The 14,748-nt window shown below is 56.7% G+C and overlaps 1 protein-coding gene across 1 annotated transcript; it reads left to right on the plus strand.

The window, feature by feature from the left end:
- The first annotated feature begins 8,794 nt into the window (after positions 1 to 8,794).
- On the plus strand, positions 8,795 to 13,825 carry AMBP (alpha-1-microglobulin/bikunin precursor). The gene is made up of 10 exons (XM_005527138.3): positions 8,795 to 8,990; positions 9,568 to 9,710; positions 10,000 to 10,076; positions 10,560 to 10,673; positions 11,179 to 11,280; positions 11,742 to 11,779; positions 12,580 to 12,658; positions 12,744 to 12,911; positions 13,066 to 13,242; positions 13,678 to 13,825. Exons 1-10 carry the CDS (start codon positions 8,880 to 8,882, stop codon positions 13,707 to 13,709), a joined length of 1,041 nt encoding a protein of 346 aa, XP_005527195.1. The 5' UTR covers positions 8,795 to 8,879; the 3' UTR covers positions 13,710 to 13,825.
- The last annotated feature ends 923 nt before the right edge of the window (positions 13,826 to 14,748 follow it).

Here is a 14,748-nt window from a genome sequence, read left to right on the forward strand (position 1 = left end):
GAGCTGGACTCACCTGACTGTGCTCAGCCCTGCAGCTTCTCACCCTTCACCTTGTCCCAGGGCCCCAGGGAGCTGGGCTGGGCCAGCCACCACCCCAAGGATGGGTTTTTCTGGGGAAATGCAGCATTCCTGTGTGGCTCATCTCCCCACAGCGGATGGGGTGGGCTGGGGTCTCCAGCAGCCCCTTCTTTGGGCACCTCCCTGAAGCCAAGCCCAGCAAAGCCCCTCCGTGTTCCCCAATGTGATGGCCCTGGCAATGGAAATGTGCTGAGGGCACAGCTGAACCCCACAGCTCCTCCCCAGGCCCACGGCCACCCCACTTTGCAGCTTTCCTCTGCAGAAGCCCTGTCCAAGAAATCTAGGAACTTCAAAGGCTTGTTTTTTTTCCCCCCCTTTTTTTCTTTCCTTTTTCTATTTTTGTTCCAATAACACAAGAATATTGGATGGTTTGGTGGTGTAAGCACATTCTTCTGGCATTTTTGCCTGTCCCTGGCTGCGTGTTATTGTCCGTTGGCCGCATTACGTAGGTGCTGTTGTTCCAAGAGAAACCAATGCAAGAATTTGAACTTTCAAGTGCTTCCTGCCATTGTCTTTTGCTTTTGTTTGTGCTGCTGACTCCAAACCAGATGGATCGGGCTCCCCTCCGCCTGGGGGGCGATGGGAAGTCAACACAGCCCGGTGAGGTTTGACAGCTTTGTCTCCTCTTCTATTGCCCTTCATCCGTCAAGCTCGGCCATCGCTGCTGAATCGGCCGTCGCATATGGATGTGGGGGAGGAGGTGGGATTTTATTTGAATTTCAGGGAGCTTAACACAGTAAGTAATGAATGAGAAAGAAAGACAGCGAGCGGGAGAGCAAGAGGGGACAGGCTGTAATCAAAATTCAGGACATTTTAAATAGATGCTTTGTTGGGCGTTTGTATGACTATGATAATGCCACAGCCCGACAGTCCAAAGAGGAGTTACCTTTTTGAACAAAAAAAAATCACAATCAACTTCTGTTCGGTGCCGGTGAGGAGCTGGTGGCTCAGGCTGTCCAGTCAGACTGGCCTCATTTCCAAACTCCAGAAGTTTTTGCCCCTTCTCAAGGCATTCTGAGCTCCATCACTGTGGGTGGATGGATGATGGATGGATGGATGATGGATGGATGATGGATGGATGATGGATGGATGGATGGATGGATGGATGGATGGATGGATGACGGATGATGGATGGATGGATGATGGATGGATGGATGGATGGATGATGGATGGATGATGGATGGATGATGGATGATGGATGGATGGATGGATGGATGGATGATGGATGGATGGATGGATGGATGGATGGATGGATGGATGGATGGATGGATGATGGATGGATGGATGATGGATGGATGGATGGATGGATGGATGGATGGATGGATGGATGATGGATGATGGATGGATGGATGGATGGATGGATGATGGATGGATGGATGATGGATGATGGATGATGGATGGATGGATGGATGGATGATGGATGGATGGATGGATGGATGGATGGATGGATGGATGGATGGATGGATGATGGATGGATGGATGATGGATGGATGGATGGATGGATGGATGATGGATGGATGGACGAACGATGGATGGATGGATGATGGATGATGGATGGATGGATGGATGGATGGATGGATGGATGGATGGATGATGGATGGATGGATGGATGGATGGATGATGGATGGATGGATGGATGGATGGATGGATGATGGATGATGGATGGATGATGGATGGATGGATGGATGGATGGATGGATGGATGGATGGATGGATGGATGGATGGATGGATGGATGGATGATGGATGGATGGATGATGGATGATGGATGGATGGATGGATGGATGGATGGACGGATGATGGATGGATGATGGATGGATGATGGATGGATGATGGATGGATGGATGGATGATGGATGGATGGATGGATGGATGATGGATGGATGGATGGATGGATGGATGGATGATGGATGGATGATGGATGATGGATGATGGATGGATGATGGATGGATGGATGATGGATGGATGGATGGATGGATGATGGATGGATGAATGATGGATGGATGATGGATGGATGGATGGATGGATGATGGATGATGGATGGATGGATGATGGATGGATGATGGATGGATGATGGATGGATGATGGATGGATGGATGGATGGATGGAGGATGGATGGATGGATGGATGGATGGATGGATGATGGATGGATGATGGATGATGGATGATGGATGGATGGATGGATGGATGGATGATGGATGGATGGATGGATGGATGGATGATGGATGGATGGATGATGGATGATGGATGGATGATGGATGATGGATGGATGGATGATGGATGGATGATGGATGGATGGATGATGGATGGATGGATGATGGATGGATGGATGGATGATGGATGGATGGATGGATGATGGATGGATGGATGATGGATGGATGGATGGATGATGGATGGATGGATGGATGGTCAGCAGCACCAGGGTCCCCAGCACATCATGCAGGACAGGGCAGCTCATGCCTGTGATGCATTTGGGAGGCAGCTGAGGCTGAGGCTTCACAGGGAGCTTGAGCAGCACCCTGGGATCGATGGTTTGTGCTCTGAAACATGACAGTACAACAAATAAATTCTGGCTTTGAATGAATCCTGCAACCAAGGAGAGCCTCTGCTTGGAAGCAGTGACTCTGCAGCCTCCTGTCACTCCAAGACTGCCATCACTGTTCTTGTTTTCTCCAGGTGTTTTCTCACACATGTGCAGCCCCCAGCAATGTTCTCACACATAAACGCAGTTGCATGAACAGACTCTGAATGTGTGCAGCCCTCAGGGTTTCCTGCCCTGGACTCTGATGTCTCAGTGTGGTCACCCCTCCAGCTGGGGCAGGAGCTGGGTGGCAGCTCCCTGGACTCCAGATTTCCTTTAATTATGCCTAAACCACTCAGTGACCCGGTGACCCAGTGACAGAGGCTTTCCCTGGAGTGAGAGGTGGAGCTGGAGGCACCAGCTGCAGCATGCCCTGAGGGTTTCCCTGAGTGCTCCATCCATGCCCAGCCTGCCCCTTGGAGAAGATTGCTGGATTTCCAGAGCCCACCACTCTTGGGGAACTGGCAGGTGCTGTGACACTTACTGGGTCTCTCACTGGAGGCTTCGGTTTGGAGGTCAGGGATGGGGGACCCCAACACAGCCACAGGGGCCTGGGGCACCTGGTGGCCCTAGGGAGCTGGGCTGGGGGTACAGGACGATGCTGGCTCAGCACCCAGCACCCGCCTGTGCCCAGGAGCTGGGGGCACAGGGCAGCCCTGGCCTCACACCACAGTGCTGGGTTCAGGCCTCGACCCCTGGCACAGCGCCCAGACAGGGAGCCTGTCCCCAGTGGGTCCCCACATTTCTCCTTGCTCACATTCACAGCTACGGTGACAACTCTGAACCGCCCCCGTCCCATTTTCTACTCACTGCTCCCCCTCATTCAAAGCCTCTGTCCTTTTAAGCTATTTTTTTTCCCTCCTATTCATTTCCCGGACGCCTCGATCCTTTTCTCCTGCCTAGCCCCTCTCCTGAGCAGCTGCTATGCTAATAAGCATGAGGCAGAAAAGGGAGCGAGCCTTTGCAGGGCTGGGGAGGAGAGAAAGACTCCATAGCCCTCCAAATGCTAAATAAATCCAAGGCTGGAGCAGCATCCCTGAACAAAGAGGCCTGGCCTCCCCCCTCTCTTCCCCTCTTCCCAATTCCAGCACCTTTTCACATTCAAATCCATTAAACAGTGAGCAGAAAGACCCCGAGTATTCATAGCATTGCATTAAAGAGAAAGCCCCATGGTCCCTCTCCATCGGGCGGAGGGAAGGGCTCTCCATCCCCTCTGGGCTGGGAATCACCCGGCCCCGGCCCCTGGGCTCGGAGGAGGGAGGACAAAAGCCTCTGGCACCGAACAGGGAGACCAGTTGCCTCTCCCCTGAGATCCAGGACTCTTGGGCTTCTCCAGTGGGATGGAGCCTCTGGTTCCTACAGGGAGCTGATGGGGGCTGCACTGGAGCCTGGGGGTGCAGCAGGATGGGGGCCCCCGAGTCTCCTGACAGTGCTGGGGAGTGCTACAGCAATGACAGGGCAATGGGGACACCCAGGTCTGAGGGTGGTGAAGATCTCCCCCAGGCAAGGGCAGCTCTCTTGGTCCTGGTGATGGGTGAGGAAGGGGAGTGCTCCTGCTGGGCCAGGCACAGCCAAGGGCGCCCACCAGCCCCTGAGCAATGACCAGCCACTGCTGTCTCACTACGGCTTCCCAGCACAGCGGGTGCCTTGGGCTGATAACAGACATCCCTTATACCAAAACTGATGATTTCAAACCCACTGTGCTTATTTTGCCCTAAAGTCAGAGCAGCTTTCTGGAGCAAAGACCACAGACCTCATTCCCTGAGCAGGAGGAGGCAGGGATAGAGGTGGATGTGCAGTGAGCTCTCAGCTGCTGAGGCTGGTGGTGGGATGCCTGAAAGGATGGGACTCTTCTCTGGGGGAAATACAGGTGGGCATTTTCTTCTTCTGCCTTCTGGGATGAAAATGGACACTCACCTCGGGAAGGATTTCATGCTCTTCTCAGGGTACAAGTTTCTGCTGGAATCACAGAACTCCTGGAGATGGGGCTTTTAGTACCAAATACTGAAAAATCTTTTGAATTCATGGATTTAACGTGTTAAGAATGAATGATGCCAGCTGGACCATGGAGACCATGATGGTCACCTGCGGTGCTCAGGAGGCAGCAGTACCTGGGACCCTCCTGCACAGCTTGCCCAGTGGGGTGGGATTCAGCTCTGAACATGGGGGTCCATCTGAGGTGGCATCTGGGTTCCACTGTGGAGGAAGGGGAAAGATGTCAGCACAAACAACTTCCCTAAGCTCGTTTTAGTGCTTGTGATGTCCTGGCATGTCCTTCCTGACCTCTGCCCCAGGCAGTTCTTTTACTAATGTAAAATTATACCAACAATCTAATTCACTTAGACAATTACAAATTTCTCAGTGCTTGTCTGTAGGAGAAGTTGAAACACTAATTTGAATTGCTTTTTCATGGTTAGTCACATTAATCATCCAGCATCCTACTCTGATTACTTCTCATATAGTCCCTTGAAGGGACCACAACCTTTGTCTTTGCCACTGTTGCTTTTCATATACCTGGCTTTCATGTATAGCCACAGTTGATAGGTTTAAATCTTTTATATCAGAATATTTTCCCATGGATCCAGTGTACTGAATGAGAGCTTGGGACAAAGGCCATTCAGCACTTTTCTGGCTATAGGTGCTTTCATTCTGACTCAGCTCATCAGAAACAGCTGCTCCAGCTTCCATGGAGTGTCCTTGGGCAGAGACAGTGGGCACCCATCCCTCGCTGCTCCCTTCTACCTGTCCCTCACCTGAGCAGGACATGAAGGGTTCACCTGGCATGGAGAGATGTGGAAAGCCCCAGATGCTGCCAACGCCCCAGTCCTGCTCCTGGGTGGCTCCCCATGTGTCTCTCCATGAGTCAGTGACAGCTTGCCCTGGTCCACCGCTGCCCTCAGGGACCCCTCATTCCCAGGATGACCCTGAGCCCAGCCACCATCTCGCTCTGCTCCAGCCCTTCCTGAGGAGCAGCCCTAGCAAGGAATTCACCTGTCCCAGACCTGCCCCCAAAGCAGCCTCATTTTCACCTGACCTGCACGGTCCTGGGAGGTGCTGAGAAGGGCAGGGAGCGCTCTGGGGTTTTAGGGGTCTTCTAAGAAACAACACGCTTTACAAGCACTGGGGGGTGTCTGGAAGTGCCCCAGCCCTTCTCCAGGTCTACCAGACCCCACCCTGCTGCAGGCTCCACCCTTCCTTTGAGCTCCAAAGCCTCCAGCCCCGCAGGATGAGGTCCAGAGCTCTGCTGGGGCAAGGGCTGGGAATGTCCCAGGGACACGACTTGCCCCACTTTGCTCCCAAGCTGCTCCAAGGGCTGCCTCCTCATCCTTGTGGGACTGCCTGGGGCCATTGTGTCCTGAGCCCCTTGGGATGGCCCAGGGGACCAAGCACCGCAGTCTGTGTTCCGTCCTGGCTACACCTCGAGGGGTGTGGTGGGACCATCCTGGGCAGGGCTACAGGTGGGCCAGGGGTCCGGGGCGTCCCTCCGAGGGGTTGGCCGGGGAGAAAGGTCCCTGCTTAGCAATGCAAGAATGCAGGTCGGGTTGAATGCGGCGGGGGCGGGTCTGATCTGGTGCCCCACTAAGCCTCCATTCTTTCCCAGCCGGTGCATCTTGTATTCAGGCTGCCTGCTCCTAAGCAGAGCGTCCTTAATCCTTCCCTTGTCTCCTCCATTCCCTTTCAGGCCTTTGGCCAATGGGAAGGGGATGAGCAGCTCTCTGCAGGAAGGAAATTAAAAGCGAGGAGGAGGGTAGGGAGGAGGAGAGCGCGGGGAGGGGGACTTGGAAGGGGAGACAATCCTGGAGTGGAGATGCCAGTCATCGGGGTCTCAATAGCCCCATTCACCCTGCCCAGCCACACAGAAAATCAGGGTCACCAGGATCCATGCCCTGCCTGGAGACAACTGTTGCTTTATTCTTTTTAATTGCTGGAAAAAGCAGAAAAGTTCACTTGTGTGTGTGGCTGGCTCCGGTGGGGGCTGCGCCGGGGGGCGCGGGCGGCGGAGGGGCGGGAGGGACGGGTTAGAGCCCGACCCGCAGCGAGAAGGACACAAAAAGCAGCCGCACGTGAGGGTGGAGGAGCATCTGCGGGACCGGGCACCGGGAGAGCCCCAGGACCGGGACAGGGCGGCGCCGCCCCCCGGGCACGCACGGGAAGGGCCCCCGGGGTTTTGGGGTGGAGGGGCCAGGCAGGGAAAGCCATGCAGACAGACACGCGTGGGCAGATGTGTCCCCACATCTCCGGGCACAGAGATGGTTGATGCTTCTGGCTGGAGACTCAGAGACCAGGCTGTCCTATGTGCCCAGATGTGGCTGAGCTCCGGGCTTGACGCACAGCCCGTCACAGGCTGTTGCCACGCATTAGCAGCCCAGCAGTGCCACACCGGCAGCTTGGCAGCTGCCCTCTAGGTCTGATGTGTGGTGAGTGCCAAGGGACACACTGGGAGAGAAACAAGAGTCCCTGGGCAGAATATGGAGCCAGTCCCATCCTGCCTCCAGCGAGGACATCTCTGTGCACTCTCTCCCAGGCCTCCTGTGAGCCAGGGGTGGTTTGGGTCTGTTACAGCCTTCAGATTTGGGTTGCACTTCCCTCTCTGGCCCAGCCTTGTCTCTGCTCTGCCCTTTGCTGAACACTCAACGTTCCTGTGTAAGGAGCAGCAGAGCACTCCGTGACCCACAGAACACAAGGCAGCGTCTTCAGAGGTTTCCTTGACCGTGTCCTCTTGCAAGTCATAGAATTCCAGATGGGTTTGGGTTGGAAGAAACCTTAAAGCCCATCCAGCTCCACGCCCCTGCCATGGGCACGGACACCTTCCACTGTCTCAGGGTGCTCCAAGCCCTGGCCAGCCTGGGACGGCACAGTCACAGGCCCTCTGGACACCCTGTGCCAGGGTCTCCCCACCCTCACAGGGAACAATTTCTTCCCAATATCTAATATAAATCTCTCCCCTTTCAGTTTGAATTAGTTGCCCCTTGTCCTATCACTATCTGCCCGTGTAAAAAGTCATTCTCCCTGTGTTTTACAAGCCTCTTCCAAGTGCAGCGTTCCCCGGTGCCCACGGCTGTCCGGACCGCAGGAGGGGGTTCGGGGACCGCCCGTGGCTGCGGCGGGGCCGGAGCGGGGCTGTCATTCCTTACCGCCGGCTGCCACCTAGTGCTGGACGGGCCGAGGCAGCGGGGACCCTGGGGAGGGACCCCGGGCTTGGGGGCTGGAGCCCGGGGTTTTGAAGGACGTTCCTCCAGAGAGAGTAGGCGGGGAGAGGAGGAGGGAGGCTACCGAAGGTGTCTATGCCGCCGGTCCGCGTCTGCCCCGCGCTCCCGACACCCCGGGATGTGGCAGGAGGATCTGTTTGTGGCGATGTCCAGGCTGTCTCTGCCAGGAGCACCGCTATCTCTGTCCCGTGCCCGGGCAGCAGCACCTGCTGGTCCTTTTCCAAGGGCCCGTCAGTGATCGCGGGGGAGTGGAGGGAGAAAGTCCGGCTGACTTCTGCCAGCTCCGCTCCTTCTCCATAAATATTGGGCTTGGCCACCTGGAGAGGCGCCCCTGCCCTTTGTTCTGTTTGCAGTTTCTCTCGGGCTGTTTGGTTTCTGTTAATCATCCCACGAAGGCAAACACTGCTGGGAAGGAGTGAGGATGGCCCAGCGTTTCTTGCTCCTCCCGGCCAGGGACCCTCGACTGTGGGATGGGTCACACTCATGAGGATCCTGGATGTTGGCTATCTGCTTGGGACTGCCTGGAAGGGGTCCAAAAGGGGACCAGGAAACTCAGGTTCCATCCCCTATGGACACTGATTAGATAGCCTGGGGTAAGCGCTGGGCACCCCTCAGTGCTCTCCTCACCACGGGGTCAGGCTGGTCCATCAGGGCTGCAGCTCTTTGTGGGGTGACAGAGCAGGAATACGAATCCCAGCACAGAATAAAGGAGAAAGACAGCTCTTGGGCCCATGGTGTAGAGGAGGCGAGGGTGAGGAGCTCAGCCTGGTGTGGCTGAGAGGGTGCTCATCTCCACCCCTGTACCCCACACAGCTCCCTGCCAATCCTCAGCACCGCCACGGGCAGTGGTGCTCCCTGGGCCGTACACCCCAGCTCCCCTGGCAGCCCCCCCGCAGGCTGGCTGGCCCTGCTGGCCCTGGGCTGAAGGTCACAGTGCTGCACAGTGGGGGCAGCGCAGAGTCCAGGATCCCACTGGAGTGCTGAGGCTCAGCAGCACTCTGAAGCCACCAGCCATGATTATTTGGGGTCTCCTTTCCCTCCTCCTCTTCACTGTGGCTCATGGAACCCCCATCGGAGACCAGGATGAAGATATCCAAGTGCAGGAGAATTTTGAGGCTGAGCGGGTAATGACAGCTCGTGGTCCGTTAATTCTGGGGGCAAAAGGGATGGGGTAAGATTTCTTTCATTTTCCTCCAGAAAGAAGGGCAGGAATGTCCATGCCAGGCTGTGCAGGACAGGTGTTGGCAGTGTGGCACTCCTTGGGTGGCACTCAGCCTTTGTGGGGGCCTCATCCTGGCAGACCCCAGGCAGGGTGACTGCAGTCCCAGCCCCAGGGCAGATGGGTCCCGTGGGATGTCTGTGGTTCGGCGTGCAGGATTTCTGTGGGATGCAGGCTGCCTGGGAGATCCCCCACAATGTGCCCTGTCCCCTGCCAGGCTTCCTACAGCCCTGCATGTGTGCCCAGGTCTGGGTCTCACTGGTGTACATGAGGCAATGCCAGCCTGGTGCTTCCAGCCCTGCCCCGTAGTCAGGGAACCAAGGAAAATCCTGCTCAGTGCTGACACACTTCCCAAATCCTGCAGCAGCTCTGGCCTCCCAGTTTCTCCCTGGGTCAGGAGTATTTTAACTGCACAAAAACATGTGATGTCCCACCTTGGTGAGGTGGCTCATGGTACAGACGTCTCTCTCTTCTCCCTGCAGATGTACGGAAAGTGGTTTGACATCGCCATTGGCACGACCTGCAAATGGATGAAGAACTACAAGGAGAAGTTCAGCATGGGCACGCTGGTGCTGGGCCCTGGCCCCAGTGCCGACCAGATCAGCACTACCAGCACCAGGCTGCGGTATGGGGCACTGATGGGAGCACTGCTGGAGGTGCTTGAGCCTCCTCCAAAGCCACCCCACCCAGGGGTGCCCCCTCTGCCAGGGCTGGGACAGACACGAGGGTTACTTTGCTCTGCCTGGTGTCCGAGCCCTGAGGAGGGGATGGGTTGGGCTCAGATACCCAATGTTGTGGACAGCACAATTTCAGGGGTCCTGCACCATTGCCTTAGTGCCCCAGACACGATTTTCATACCGTAACCAGGGAAAGCAATCCCTCCAAGTAGCTGATTGTTTTCTTCTTCTCTCCAGGCAACATGACTGCACACGAGTCTCAGGGGAGTACCAGAAAACCAGCATCCCTGGCAAATACACCTACTACAGCCCCAGTGAGTCGGGGTGAGGCATGGCTGGGAGATGTGGACCAGTTCCACGGATAGCTGGCAAAGGTGGAAGGAGTTCAGAAGAGCAGGACTCAGAGGCCACTCCACAGTTTGGGTCATTTCCAGCCAAAGTATAGAGTAAAGCTGCGGCGAAATGGCTGTTTGAGCACTGTCCCTGCATAGTCATAGGACAATGAGATGTTGCAGCAGGTCAGTCCTGTTCACAGGGTTCCAGGCTGGGGCAGGGACCAGCCACACTTAGGAGCATTAGTGGGATCTCAGTTGTTCACAGCCCTTGCTTTCCAATCCCCTCAGCTGACAGACTGGTGAGTCTAAAGGGAGTCATGGTTGTATCTGAGTCTGGGTCCCAAAAATCATGTTTCTTTAATTAGATGTCTGATTTCAGCCCCCAGCTTTGGGGCTGTCCTATACTGCTCCATCTCACCACGAGGGGCAGGAATAACCTCCCTGTGTCTCTATCTCACCCAGAATGGGATGTGTCTATCCAGTCCTACGTGCTCCGTACCAACTATGAAGAATATGCTGTCATTCTGATGAAGAAGAAAAGCAGTTTTGGTCCAAGCACCACCCTGAAGCTGTATGGTATGTCTGGCCATGGCACTTGAGGGAAAGCAGGCTCTAGGGTGGACCAGCACAGCTCCAAAACACCACCCAAGGGTCTCTCAGCTCCCTTGGCCTTAAGGGACAGGACCATGGGCTTTGGACATGGTGGCTTAGACCAGCTCATCTTTGGCATGGCAGAGGTGCAGTCTCATGGTTCTGTCTTCCATGATTAAGAAACATTAAACCAACTTTGTCCAAGTCCTTGGTCAAGGCTGGTCAAGAACAACAGGCGGCCCAGGGAAGCAGTGAGATTCTTGTGCCTGGAAGGGTTCAGAAAATACGTAGATGTGGAGCTTAGGGACACGTTTCAGGGTGGACATAGCAGGGCTGGGTCAATGGTTGGGCTTGGTATTTGCTTCCTTGATTCTATATTGGGAAGGACCAGGAGGCTGGTGTTACACCTGCCTGCAGCCACCTGAGCTCAGTGGGTATTGGGGGCTGCACTCCTGCACAAACCCTGCTCACAGCTCATTCTCTTTCCCAGGGAGGAGTCCGGAGCTGCGGGACGACCTCATTGAGTCCTTCCATCATCTGGCTCTGGAGATGGGCATCCCTGAAGACTCCATCTTCATCCTGGTCAACAGAGGTAACCTCCCATGGGGCATGTGCCTCCCATGCTGCCAGAGCACTCCAGCTGCTCCTTCTGGGTCTACCAAGCTGGGGAGGTGGGACACGGTCAGGAGGGAGGGAGGAGAGACAAATGCTTTGGTAGCATGGGATGAAAAGGCAATAAGGTCATGTACTCATGATCTTATGGGTTCAGAAGGGGCTAGTGTGATGTAGGGTGTGTGTGTGTGTGTGTAGGGTTTTGGGCTGACCCAGGGGTATGTGGGGTTTTCAGGGAGATGGAGGGAGGCATGGGCGTTTTAGGATGGTGCTTCTGTGAGTGGGAGGTGGAAAGCAGGAGAGGAAGAACATTAGGTAGAACTGGGAGAGTGTCCCCTTGCCCAGGGTCCTGCGTGTGCACAGTGCTGGACTCACTGAGGTGAGTTTGTCAGGACACCTCTCCTCTCACACTGTTCGTCTTCTCTCCTGCTCCTGGGCCAGGTGAATGTGTTCCTCAGGAGACTGAAAATGCTCCCCAGGTGAGTGGGCCAGCTGGGACCTTCTGAAGTGGATCAAGTCCAGAGACATCCCTGGAGATTGGTTGTCCAGGGAGAATGTTTCATGGGCAGGACATGTTGTTTGAGCAGTGGCTCCACTGACCATCCTGGCACTTGCTCTTCCACCTCTGCTGATGGGCTTTGCCTGCAAGGATGGGGGCAAGGCAGGTACAGGCTGTAGGGGGAGGGTCCTGGTGGCCAGGTGGGCACAAGAGTTTATTTCTAAGTGGAAGCCTTTTCCTACTCTGATTTTTTTCACAGCATGAAGGTTGCTGGTGTTTCCTTGCTCCTTGCCTGTCTGTGTGTGTCTCAGCCAGTCTGTAGGCCCCTTCTCCAGGGATGGGGAAACTTAGCACCCACTGGTCCTTCAACTTCCATCACTCAGCACCTCCCAGCCTCTCAGGGCTGGGTGTTGAAAGATTTTCCAGGGGGAATGGGGCTTTCATAGGAGAAACAACCCAGTTGACTCAGGAGCAGGTATCACACCATTGAGGCACATCCCCAGCATGGGGCGTGACTTGGGTACTTTGGGGGTCTTCATCCACAAGCTGGGGTTGTGGATGGACCCCCACCCTGGAAGAGCAGAGGGCTGGGAAGATCATGAGGTGTGGAGGGATCACAGCCTGCAGACCCAAGATCAGTGACTGGAGACATGCTGGGAGCACAAAGGAGGGTTGGAGACTGAGGTGTCCCTGACACAGCCCACCCTAAGGGCAATGGGGTGGGCAGCAGGTCCTACAGGCAGGGACTGATGGCAGCTCTGTGCTTCCTTACTGGTGCAGAGGGCACGGAGAGCAGTCCTGCCCCTGGAGGAGGGCTCAGCCGCAGGACCCCTGCCCACTTACACTGGAAATAAGGAAGGTAGGTACCAGGGGAGGGGGCTGCATCAGGACCCCCCTGGCCTGCACTCCCATCTGCCTGTGACCCATGGTGTGTTGGTCCACAGACTCGTGCTGGCTGAGCCGGGACCCTGGGCCCTGCAGCGGGATGCTCTCCCGCTTCTTCTACAACTCCTCCTCCATGGCCTGTGAAACTTTCCTCTACGGAGGCTGTCTGGGCAACGGCAACAACTTCTACTCTGAAAAGGAGTGCCTGCAGGCGTGCCGGACCGAGGGTGAGGGTCCCGGCTGGGCTGGGGCACTGGAGGTGCCTTTGCTGAGGCATCACAAAAGATCTGAGCATCGCCTTGAATGCCTCATGTCTGGCATCCATGTGGGAGGTGTGGGGGTCCCTGGACCCCCCACCTCACGCAGCTCCTGTCCCTGCAGCTGCCTGCAGGCTGCCCATTGTCCCAGGTCCCTGCCAGGCACTGGTGACACGCTGGGCCTTTGATGCAGCCCAGGGCAAGTGCATCACCTTCAGCTATGGGGGCTGCAAGGGCAATGGGAACCAGTTCTACTCGGAGAAGGAGTGCAAGGAGTACTGCGGGGCTCCTCAGCTGGCAGGTACTCCCCTTGGCCCCCACCCCAGGGCAGCAGCCTGCACCACCTGCAGTCCTGCACTGGGTCTGCCTGCGGTGGGGACAGGGCTGTCCTGACTCTGGATGGGTCTGTCATGGGCCTGGGATGGGCTTGTCATGGGTTCAGGATCAGTCTGGCTCTGGAATGGGTCTGCATTGGTTTTGTGCTCTGCCTGGGATGGGTCATTCTGGGTCAGGATGGACCCAGGATGGGTGTGTCCTTGGACTGGGATGGGTTTTCATGGGTCTGTGATGGGTGTGGGATGGTTTTGTGCTCTACTCAGGAGGGATCAGATGTCCTCTAGGCTGCTGCCCTCATTCATCACTGCTGTCAGGGACAAAGTGGGAAGCAGCATCCGTTGTCTGTGATGCAGGGTGATGAGGGGTCTGTCCATCACTTGCTGTGTCTCTCCACTTGCAGAGGATGAGGAGTTCCTGCATCTCTCAAACTGATGCAGGCAGAGGATGAGAGGCCGGCACTCAGCACCAGGGTCCTGCAGGACAGTGCTGGCAGCTGTGGCAGCACAGGAGATACCTCCAGCAGTAAATGTCTTTCATGTGACCAAAAAGCCCAGTGTCAATCCTCAGGCTGGTGGGGAACAAGGTGGGAGGTGCAGGAGATGCTGTGGGGTCCTCGCTGGCCTCCCTGGTGGGTGTCCCCACCTCTGTGGGGTTACTGGGCTCTCCCCACTGAGTGTCCCCACGCAGGGCCAGGCTGGCGTGGGGACACCGAGCGGCTCAGGGGTCCCGCTGGATGGATCCAGCCCCATTTCCCAGGGGATGGGGGTGGGCTGCCGGGAGGGGGACAGCTAGGGAGGCTACAGGTGTCTGCTCCTCCCTAAAGGTGAATAATTGTTCCTGGCTCAGGGCCGTGGTGGGGCCGGGGGGACCCGTGTGTGGCGGAGGTGGGGGACACGGAGAGGGGGAGTGACGGACCGTGCTGTGGGGTTTGCAGCAGGGCATTACGGGGTGTCAGAGAGGATCCTGAGGGCTCACAGAACAGTTACGGGATTATGAGGGTCACGGGGAAATGGGGCTGCCATAGGAGCAGACGACACGGGTTATGTCCCAGGGGGCACAGGGGTCCCAGAAAGGGATTAGAGGTGTTTTGGGGGTGTCCCAGGGATGCGTTTTGAGGGGTTATGCCGGTCACGAGTGGGGGGCTGTGAAACTGCTAAGAGGGGATTGTGAGGGCCTTGGGGGGCTGTGGGGGTCCCAGCAGGGCACGGCTGCGTTATGGGGGTCACGCTGCTGGCGTCTCGGGCGGATTAGGCCGCACTCAGCCTTCGAGAGGGTCCCCCGCGGCGACCGCGCTCCCCGCCCTTCTGTCCCCCACCGGCCCCCGTACCCGCGCCGCGCGTGCCCCGGCCCCCTGCGGTGAGCCGGAAGAGCCAAGATGGCGGCGGCGGGGGCCGTGCGCCGCCCCCCCTCCCCGCGCCCGGCCCCCGGCACCGGCCCCCGGCGGGGCTGAGCGGCCTGGCCCCACCGCCCC

This window comes from Pseudopodoces humilis, chromosome 22, assembly GCF_049639895.1.
Source record: "Pseudopodoces humilis isolate 2021_Gansu_Grassland_sample_001 chromosome 22, ASM4963989v1, whole genome shotgun sequence".
NCBI lineage: Eukaryota > Metazoa > Chordata > Aves > Passeriformes > Paridae > Pseudopodoces > Pseudopodoces humilis.

Coding starts and splice junctions, on each gene's coding strand:
- AMBP (XM_005527138.3), top strand. CDS start 8,880: ATGATTATTTGGGGTCTCCTTTCCCTCCTCCTCTTCACTGTGGCTCAT. Junction 10,674..11,178: donor CACCACCCTGAAGCTGTATG/GTATGTCTGGCC, acceptor TCTCTTTCCCAG/GGAGGAGTCCGGAGCTGCGG. Junction 13,243..13,677: donor CGGGGCTCCTCAGCTGGCAG/GTACTCCCCTTG, acceptor CTCCACTTGCAG/AGGATGAGGAGTTCCTGCAT.